The 10,844-nt window shown below is 49.4% G+C and overlaps 1 protein-coding gene across 1 annotated transcript in view; it reads left to right on the top strand.

Moving 5' to 3' along the window:
• LOC139363981 (uncharacterized) overlaps positions 1–7,218 on the top strand; it is a 47,308-nt gene extending 40,090 nt beyond the window's left edge. The window contains exons 5-7 of the mRNA XM_071099223.1: positions 5,290–5,386; positions 5,555–6,051; positions 6,974–7,218. Coding sequence (XP_070955324.1) covers positions 5,290–5,386; positions 5,555–6,051; positions 6,974–7,197 — 818 coding nt within the window. The 3' untranslated portion in view covers positions 7,198–7,218. The remainder of the gene's footprint in view (positions 1–5,289; positions 5,387–5,554; positions 6,052–6,973) is intronic.
• The last annotated feature ends 3,626 nt before the right edge of the window (positions 7,219–10,844 follow it).

Consider the following 10,844-nt stretch of genomic DNA (forward strand, 5'->3'; position numbering starts at 1 on the left):
GTATCTGGAGACCCAGGGAGGAGCTGGTTCTTCTGTTGTGTAAATCTGAAGGTCGTCGAGCTGGAGATCCAGGGAAGAGCTAGTGCTGAGGTTCAAGTCTGAGAGGCTCGGAGCTTGAGCCCCTGGGAGGAGCTGGAGCTGCCACTGTCTTAGGTTGTAAAGCTGGAGACCTGAGGAGGAGCTGGTGTTGCCTTTGTCGTGTGAGGTTTGTGGAGCTGGAGACCCAGGGAGGAGCTGGTGTGTTTCTAGTTGGATTGTCATGCAGTTGGCGACCCGGGGATGAGCTGATGTTGTCCTAGTTTGAGTGTCGTGGAGCTAGAGACCCACAGATGAGCTGGTGCTGCTGCTGTTTAAATCTGAGGGTGGTGGAGCTGGAGATCCGGGGAAGAGCTGGTGCTGCGGTTCAAGTCTGAGGCTGTCAGAGCTGGAGCCTCCAGGAGAGTAGGTACTGCCACTGATGTCTTAGGTTTTGGAGCTGGAGCCCTAAGGAGAAGGAAGGCTGGTGTTGTAGTTTGAGGTTCGTGGAGCTGGAATCCTGGTCAGGAGCCAGTGATGCTGTTTAAGTCTAAAGTTTGTGGAGCTAAACATGCAGCTGATGTTGGGGAAGTAGAGAGAGAGAGAGAGAGAGAGAGAGAGAGAGTTACAGTACCCCACTTGAAACTGTACATGTAGCTGAATCCCAAGCAAGTTAAGCCTGGGAGCTTCTCAGTCCTCGTGATCATTACATTCCTTTTTCTTTTACACAGTTTGGATTTGTTTTCTGTCTCATGAGACAAGAAGACCCTGATTAATACCCTCAGGAATTGAAAAGCTTAAAAAAAACTAAGTGATTTTGCTATAATCATAATAATAGAAATTAAACTATGATTATCCTGACAGACAAAATCAGACACCACACACAATATATATCTTTTCAATCAGTTAGTAAAATAAAATATAAATTGAAAAATAGACCCATGCAAAGGTATAAAAAGTTATTTCTTGGAGAAGCGATGGATGACAGAGATTAATTTGAGAGTTACTATTAATGGAGAAACTTAGAACTTACCGTTTTTCCTGTGAGGTTTCGGTGCTGATACTGATACTCTGTGAGTTCTGGCCGCTGAGTCCGTTTGCACAGCCTGGCGATGCAGCAGGTTCACAAAAGGGCCCTGTCCCAGCTGCTCCTGCTCCACTATGATGGTGCAGCCTCTGCTCTGTGTCGTGAGGGGAGACCAGGCCTTTGATCACAATCGTATCCATGGTGAGGTTCTGTGGATGGAACCTCATGGATGTTCCTTCCTGATGTTCATCGGCCATCTTGCTATTTAATGCATCTTGTTTATAACTGTCTTCTAAATATTGAATAGAAATAAAGCATTGGTACAATATGGGTAAAATATAAAGAATATCGACACATTGGACACAGAGGACCTCCACCAAGTTTAGGGAATGAATCTGAAGAGACATAACTTCAGATGTTCCCTGGAGGCCCTGCCTGAGTCCCAGTCCCTTCCCTTCTCCTACAGAGGGAATCACTTCCTGCTTTAGTCTTTATTGTTCCCGTACTTTTCTTCACAGTACGTTTCTTTCACCGCGTATGTGTACATCCCAAAAAATATGCCATTTAGTTTTTGAACTTTCTGTTTTCTTTTTGAGGCAGGGTCTTGCTCTGTTGCCTTGGCTGTAGTTTTGAACTTTGATGTGAGGAAATTCTCCTGCGTGGCTGCTCCTATGCTGCATGGCTCTGAGCATCTGCTCAATGTCTGTTTTTGTCTTCCATTCTCCCCCTGAGACCCACCCACACTGATGTGGTTCATTTTCATTGTGTGATCTCCCATCTCCGTTCTCCCTGAGGCCCACCCACACTGACGTAGTTCATTTTCATTGTGTGATCTCCCATCTCCATTCTCTCCCTGAGACCCACCCACACTGACGTGGTTCATTTTCATTGCTGCGTGATCTCCCATCTCCATTCTCTCCCTGAGACCCACCCACACTGACATGATTCATTGTCATTGCTGCGTGATCTCCCGTAGTCTGAGGGGAGCATGGGAAATGTCTTCATTTCCCTGTGGGTGAGTGTTTGGCCAGGTTGGGGCCCTTAGGACTGTGTTTTGCTAGGAACGTTCTTGGGCATTTCTTTTTACACACGTGCAAGTTTCTTCGGGTCAGTAGCTTTCAAGTTTTAAAATTTCATCCCAGGTAAGAAATATAATTTTCCTCATAACCCACAACACACCCCCTTTCATATACAAGCGTAACAAAAATATATTTCATAACCATTCTTAGCAGTGCCTGGTGTTCCTGCTACTCTCCATTCTCCCCAACACTGGCATTGATTGGGTTGTGGGACTTCTGCCAGTCTGGTGGGTGTCACATGATATCTCCCCGTTGGGCTGAGCCCCTCTTCGTGTTTTCATTAGCCGTTCCTCCACATCTCCTCTTCTGTGGAGGGCCAGTTCAGCTCTTTTGCCCAGTTTCTGTTAAGTTGTTTGAATTTTTGCACTTTTCTTTTATTATTCCAATTATTATGTTTTTGAGATAGAGTCTCACTCTGTCACCCAGACTGGAGTGCAGTGGCGTGATCTCAGCTCACTGCAACCTCCATTTTCTGGGTTCAAGTGATTCTCCTGCCTCAGCCTCCTGAGTAGCTGGGATTACAGGCGCACGCCACAACACCCAGCTAATTTTTGTATTTTTCCTAGAGATGTGGTTCCACCATGTTGTCCAGGCTGGTCTGAAACTCCTGACCTCAGGTGATTCTCCTGCCTCAGCCTCCCAAAGTGCTGGGATTACAAGCGTGAGCCACCATGTCCAGCCTGCCTTTTTCTTTTTCAAAAGGACTCTTTATAGATTATACCTATTGATTCCGGTGACTATCTGTGTGGCAAGCATGGGTTTGAATCCACCAGGATGAACATGGAGGATCTCCTCTCTGGTGGCAGAAGAGACAGAAAGGGATAGGAGGGGAGGGAGAATCAGAGCCAAGAGGAGGCTGAGTCAGGTGGGGGTTACAGGCTGCTGTGAGGACTTGGCTGCTTCTCTGAGTCGGGTGGGATTAGCAGGGGATTTAAACAGAGGAACCATGGGATTTCCCCTGTGCATTTCTGCCATGGTTGGCTCAGCTGAACACACCTCTTGAACAAGACTTGGCCGTGGACACCCAGAGGCCCTTGGGTGAGGGTTTACCTCCTGGCATGGCCACTGACACATCCACGTTTGGCGCCCACACGACTGGGCGGCCCCGAGACCTGCTCTGCCTGGGCTTCCCCTTGGTGGCATTTCTCAAGTTTGTCCCCTCTCAAGTCTGCCCCATCCGGAAAACCAAACACCTCTCTCTCCTACATGGAAACCCCCGTCAGAACCTCCCAACTCACGGCATCCCGTCAACATCACAGTCCTGACTTTCCCACACGGACAAGCCCATGGGACCCCCTGATGGGCCAGGACAGTGTCAGCACTAAGACACGCCCTGAAACTCACAGAAAGAGCGGACCAAGAAGACGGGAACTGCACAGGGCACTGAGAGCTGCAAACACCCAAGATACTGTCAGAGACGGAAAAAGGTATGGCCGTGGCTGACACAAAATGTTACTCAACATTTATCACAGGCCTAAATGGAGAACACAACACTATAAAACCATTAGATAAAAACACAGGGGAAAATTTGTATGGCCTGGGGTTAGGTGAAAAGTTCTTAGACATGACACCAAAGGCATGATTCATAGAAGATTGACAAATTAAATTTAGTCATAATTTAAAATTATAATTCTATAAAGCAATATAAAAATCTTAAAAGAATGAAATGCAAACTATGGGCTAGAAAAAAAATACTGGTTAATCACACATCTCACAATGTACTGGCACGCAGAATATACGAAGAACCGTCAAAACTTAACCATAAGAAAGTAAAAACCCCAGTATTAAAGAGAAGGCAAATATTTTAATGGAGCCCTCATCAAGGAAGGTATAAGGAGGGCATATTGCCCGAGAAAGAGGCTCAACATCATAGAGATGCTGGAGAAATGCCAGTCAACAGTACCTCTGCAAATCTATTAAAATGGCTAAAAACAGACAAAAACCACGGGCCAACCCAGCTTCTAGTGACGATGCAGAGGAACTGGGACCCTCATAAGTGGCAGTGGGAATGGGAGGGATCCCGCCATGCTGGAACGTGGTCCGGGAGTTTCTTATTGAGTTAAGCACATCCTTACCACGTCATCCAGCAACCCCACTCCTGAAATTTCCCCCAAGAGAAAACTTAAACGTGCACACACAAACCTGCACTCAAGTGTTTAGGCCTCATTGCTCATTGCCAATAACTGGAAGAAAACAAATTGTCCATCGGCAGGAGAAGGCGTGAACCAACGCGGATGCTTCCACACAGGGGGCACCAACCAGCAGTGGAAACATGCACCCAAAATGCCCCAGGTCTCCCAGGCCACATGCCTGGTGAAGAAAGCTAGTTTTGGTGGGCACAGGCCGAAGGATGCCGCCACATGACACCTTGGAGAAGACAGTGCTACCGTGTTGGGAAGCAGGGCAGTGGTTTCAAGGGGCTACGGGTGGAGGGGCGAATGGAGGCGCTCTCTGGGGCGAAGGCTGAGCACCTGCACCTCACTGTGGGCTGCGGCTGAGAGGCTGTACAGCAGACACTGGCTTCAGTACATGCAGACTGAAGGAGGAAGGCGCCCACAAGTCAAAGACAGAGGGTGTCACCTCCATGAAACAAAAACATTAAAAAAAAAAACCTCCTAAAATTAAGTATTTCTTAAGCACGTTGGACTTTGAGTTGACACAATCTGCCTGGGAGCATGGAACAAACCACCGGCTTGGCGACCCCGGAGGGAGAGGGTGGAGGGTTTAGACTTCAATTGAAGGGCTCAGTACCTGGCTATAGGAAATAACAGATTTCAAAAGCGGCAGGGAGGAAATAATTTCTGCTGATGAGGTTGCATTTCCCCAGATAGCTGGCAGAGTAAATTAAAGCAATATTGTAAAACAATGCACATCTTGATGGAATCTCAGGATCACAAGGTTGTGTTGAAAGAGATTTGAACATGTCCAGGAAAGAAGACAAATGAGCTGAATCTTGCAGCTGCCCTTCAATGGGGGAATGGGCCGGGTGGCAGTGATTCTCCGTGACATTGCAGGAATTCTCCTGGTTGGATCCTCAGGAGCCTTTTCTTCTTGTCCACACTCACCTTTGGGGGTTGGTGTGGGTCCTTGATAGTCATGACTGCACTCGGGGCCGGGGGCCTGCTGAGGCTGCTCTCCATGTTTCCAAAATGCAAGGGTTTGTTCCAGATCCTACTGCTCAGCACACAGAAAGCCAGTCACTGAGACGATGGTTACTGCCAGTGAAGAAGGCGTGCATCAGGAGCTGCAGGCTAGGAGATGGGAGGTCAGCCTCAAATGCATTTTCCTGACTGACTGTATAGCAGGGAAGAAATGTGACTATGTGTAAGGAAAACAGGAATTGGGGGAGAGAGGAAGAGGAGTTGGTCAGGAGGAGGCAGGTGGCTGATCAGACAATCATGATGGGTGAAGGGTTTGGTGTCTCACTGACCAGATGCCGTGATCTGCTGAGTCTCTGTTCCTTCACACTACCCGGGAGGCCTGATGGTCAGTTTCCTGAGAAAGGAACTCAAATAAGACACTTCACGTTCTCAAGTTTCAAGACCACAAGGATCCATTTCTATGTTATTCAGAGAAACCATGAACATCAGTTCTCTGGGACAATCAGGTCAGTTCAACACCAGACCCGATCTGCCATGACGCCTGCTGCTCAGCCCTTAGATAAAGTCCAGAATCCAGTGTCCTCTCTCCAACCCCAGCCTGCTCCCACACCCAAACCTCCCCGCTACGCCCTGGGCCTCATTGCTGTCCCGCCGCAGAGAGGTCAGGGAGCTGCACACACCCCACGTGCACCTGGGCATGTGGCATATTTCAGATGCACCTGGTGTCACTGTTCGCACAAACCCGAGTGGGAAGAGATCCAAATGGTCGTTCACAGCAGATGGATGAGGACGTCCCAGCAAGTCCCTCAGGGGAGTCAGCCAGCGCAAGGTGAGGGACCTCCAGAGACATGAATGGGTCTCAGACAGTGTGTGAGTGGACGAAGCAGCAAAAACACACCCTGCTAGTTCAGTCAGTTCTGTTGAGCTCAGAATAGTCCACATCATGTTGATGTTTTTAACCTGGGGTTCACATTCTTCATTCAGAATATGGCAAGAACTTTAGAAGTCATCTAAAGTATCAATAATTTGAAGTCCTTTAATACAAAAAGTGTAGAATATTACCTTTGTCACATAGCAACAGGAAAATGAAAAAAGAAAATTGACTTATGTTATTTAATGGCTAGGAAAATATTCTTAAAAAGGTATCTCAAGCACAGGTGAATCTAAGAAATGACCAATTTCATTCTTTACATAGATAAATATAAGGTTAGATCCCTGTAAATAAATGAAACCATTAAGGGTAGAGTCCCACAGATCACAGAACTGACCCAGCATCCAGCTCTGCTCATGATTTCAGGGAGTAATTTCCAGGCACAGGTCGAGCTGGAGAAGTTGGGGACCCTCGTGGCCCCACTGTCCTTCCTGCCTCACAGGGTCTCTGAGGGGTGCCTGGAACATTTCCTCTTGGGCTTTGAAGATCATTTCACTGAAACACGACATTTTCCAGGTGCCATGGGCCTGAGCCCAGAAACTTCACCTGCGACAGTGGCTCCCCAGGAGTGAGCACCAGGCACTGTCAGGGGTTCTCTCCCAGCACATTTACAAGGACTTGATGGGTTCTTCTTCCTTCAGGAGCAATCCCAGTGGGCAGAAGGAGGGGATGGGAGACCTGGCAAATGCTCCTCCCCAGCTCCGTTCCGAGCTCCATGGGGCTCTGGCAGGCCTGACATCTCGTGCAGATGAGGGATTAGGGTTCCTCCCCTGCCTCGCTGCTCTCAGGCCCTCATGGCACCCTCCCCACCCCCGTGCAGCCGGCGGACCCTGCTCCCACCCATCTGTTCTCAGGACTCATCCTTCCAGGACGACACCCTACCTGGAGCGCCCGTTCCTGTGGCGCCCCCAGTCCTGCACTGCAGCATTCACCCTGTCACCTCCATGGCGAGACCATCCTGGAACCGTGATCAGCCCATCGGTGTCATCCACTGTCTTCCTAGCCCATTTTCTGTGCTTGTTTCTCGTTCCCAAAACATCCTGAAATTACAAGAAATTAACTTTTTTCAAGTCTCTGTGCTTCTGAAGTAGGTTTGCCTTAATATAACATTGATGTATTTTTAAGGGGCATTTTTAAAGCTGTACTTTAAGAAATATTTCTTACATTCTTTTTTTTTTTTTTTTTTTTGAGACGGAGTCTCGCTCTGTCGCCCAGGCTGGAGTGCAGTGGCCGGATCTCAGCTCACTGCAAGCTCCGCCCCCCGGGTTTATGCCATTCTCCTGCCTCAGCCTCCCGAGTAGCTGGGACTACAGGTGCCCGCCACCTTGCCCGGCTAGTTTTTTTTTTGTATTTTTTAGTAGAGGCGGGGTTTCACTGTGTTAGCCAGGATGGTCTCGATCTCCTGACCTCGTGATCCGCCCGTCTTGGCCTCCCAAAGTGCTGGGATTACAGGCTTGAGCCACCGCGCCCGGCCATATTTCTTACATTCTTTTGAAGTTTTTTTTTTTTCTTTAAGATGGAGTCTCACTCTGTCTCCCAGGCTGGAGTGCAATGGCGTGATCTTGGCTCCCTGCAACCTCCACCTCCCAGGTTCAAGTGATTCTCCTGCCTCAGCCTCCTGAGTAGCTGGGAATTACAGGTGCGCCACCATGCCCAGCTAATTTTTGTATTTTTAGTAGAGACGGGGTTTCACCATGTTGGTCAGGCTAGTCTCGAACTCCTGACCTCATGATTCATCTGCCTTGGCCTCCCAAAGTGCTGGGATTACATGTGTGAGCCACCACGCCTGGCCGGTTTTTTTGTTTTGTTTTGTTTTTTTAAATCAAATACAGTTGAGGCTCTCTTGGAGATCCCACATTAAAAAGAACTGAGACAAATCAGATCTCAGAGGCAGGACAGTGCCCTGTGAAGCACATGTCCAGTCCCATCACTGTCCTTCCCTCACGTGGGCCCAGGGATGTGGGTGATGGTATTTGTTGCCCCGGTGATAGAGCAGATTTGATCTGCCTGTGTGGGAAGGGGTTAACTCAACAGGCCTGGATTGCTCAGACCCTGCACGTTCCCAGGAAGGGCCCTTGGCTGGCTCCTGGGAACTGAGCTCTTGCAGTGTTCTGACTGATGAGAGAGACTTGAGCCATGTTGCACTACTTTGCCTGGGTAGTTGACCAACAAGGTGATGGATGGCAAACACCTGCTTATCCTGTGGGTGGCTGGAACTTCCCTGACTGACCCCCAGGTTCAGGAGAGCCTCCCTGGTCCGCACCACGGCACTAGCTGTCCCAGCTCCTTGCTGGAGGAATCCAGTGCACCCTGTGTGACTCCGCTGGGAGGGGCTCTGGAAGCACCTGGCTTCCCCAGCAGCCCTTTCCCTTGGCTGGTTTAGTCTGTACCCTTTCAAGTTGGAGGGTGGTCTCAGGGACCCCCATGCAGTCTTTCATGCTTGCTTTCACCAGAAACTCACCTTGGCAGGGCTTCAGGGGAAGGGTTGGGATTTGGTGACAAGTGACTCCATGGCCTGGGGCCAAGCACAGCATCTACTTAGGTTTTCAGGCGGATGCCCAGGTATGTCTAGCACCTAATGTAACTGAGGCATGAAATGTCTGTGCGCCACGATGCTTCAGCTTGTTACGGGCAGTTAGGCCTTGTGGTGGTTCTCTCTTGGTTTCTCTCTTGGTTTCTGTGGAGAAGCCAGACCCTGCTGTGGTTGGCAAGGAAGGTGAGTGGAGATAGCAGGAGTGTCCATCCCTCAGGAGCCCTTTCTAGTGGAGCGGCTGCCTCTTTCTGATCCTTGATTCATCCCAGGGCAACCTCTGCTCTCCTGGGCAGTTCTTAGAATACTCCAGAAGACCCCAGTACAGCTGTCCGGTTCCTCCTGGACCCCAGCTCTCAGGAATGCACCATCTCTGCACTCTCCATGCGCGCCCATCCAGACGGCACCTGAGCTTCCCCATGCCTGCGCTGCAGGGTTAACATCTTGCTTGTGTTTTAACCTGTGTTGCTTTGGTTTAAAACTTGTTTGGTCATGTTATTTGCTGAGATGGCCCAGAGAAGCTTCTACTTATGATCAGGACACCTCACAGTGCAGCCTTCACTTGAGGACTTAGGTCTCATCCAGGTCCACACAGTCCAGGGCCACGGACGCAGAAGACAGAGGAGAAGAACCTCATGGCACGAAGACAGAGGATTGATTGCCCAGGAGGCTTCCAGGGGCTTTGGCTCCTGGGGCTTCTTGTCAGCACTGGGTCAGAGCAGGTCACCCTTGTGTGCAGACACTAGGTTCCTGTACACAGCAGTGAAGAATGGGGGAAGACCAGATGGATTTGGGTGAGGCAGGGATGCTCCTTGGTGTTTAGAGTTTTCCTCTTTCTTTGCCTTGTGGGTTCTCTGTAGCTTATCTTTGTTTTTTGTAATACTAGTTTCCAGTAATTCTGACCTTTCCGAATACCTTTATATACATATGCCTGCCTACTCTCCCTCCAGCTACCTGTAAAGCCTGCAGAAACGTATTCCTGCAGATTATCACTCTATTCAGCCTAACAGATGCTCGTGGAGTGTTGCTGTGTGTGTGCCACGGGTTCAGGGTTCAGGTGCACCTGCCTTTGTGGGAAGAGCACAGCTTCCCTGCATAACTGCTGGAGGGTGGGATCTTCCCAAGGGGAAGTTGGGAGGTGCTCAGGCAGAGTAAACGGATTTAACTTCTGGGCTGGGAGAACATGGTACCCCCGTGGAAGGCTCCCTGAGGAAGGAAAGGAAGGAGCTGGAGGGATGGTATGTGCGTCTTAGGAGGGGACACACTTCAGGTGAGAGCAGGCATGGCACTAGGAGGAGCCCCATGAGCCCAGAGTGATGACTCGTAGAGGCCTAAGGGACCGTGCCAGCAGACCCCACCGCCCGTGCTCCACCGGGAGCCTGACATTGTTCTCTGAGATCGGGGGCTGTCCCTGTGTGCTGCCCAGGACTGTGGCAATTTTGTGTATAGAAAAAACAACTGTGTGTCTAATACAGATGGGGTATGAGGAGAGCCACTGGTCTTTCCTGACATTAACAATATGTTTAGTTCATTTTCAGTGAGTATGGAAGTTATTGAAGGTACAGATCACTCTGAAAATAGGCTCTTGTGTGTGAAGGTCATCAGTGAATCTTCACCCTCATAGTTGGTAAATGGTTGTGAGCGCTCAAGGGTATCAGATTCTACAGCGAATCCGAGGATAGCACAGTCTTCCTATTCAGTTTCAGGGAAAATCATATAAAGCCCAGACCGGAATTTGTCAGGAATGTTTGCAGTGTGGTGATGGATGTCTTCACCGTGCTTTGGGATGATTGCTGAGGGAGAACGGAAGGAGGGGTCTGGTACTTGCACCTTTCGGTAGAATTAGTGTGAATGCCACAGCGACCGAGCTGTGCTCAGGTGTCTGCCGGCAGTGGTGGCCTTGACGATGGTTTTTCTGAAATGGGAATTTGTGAAGTTCTCTAACAAAAGTGCAAACTTTTTAACTTGGCTGGTGGCTGCATCCTTGAAAAATTCCGTGTGTAAAATGATACAGAACCATGTCTCAGTTATCTGTTAAATAAGAGTGCGCGTCCAGCCACGATGACTGTGGACGGCCATGGAGGTCTGGCAGGCCACGGAGGACTCCCATACTCAGCAGGGTGTGACCCCACCAGACAGTGCTTTGGCTCCTCCCAGGAGT

The sequence above is a fragment of the Macaca nemestrina genome, chromosome 6, assembly GCF_043159975.1.
Source record: "Macaca nemestrina isolate mMacNem1 chromosome 6, mMacNem.hap1, whole genome shotgun sequence".
In the NCBI taxonomy this organism is placed as follows: Eukaryota; Metazoa; Chordata; class Mammalia; order Primates; family Cercopithecidae; genus Macaca; species Macaca nemestrina.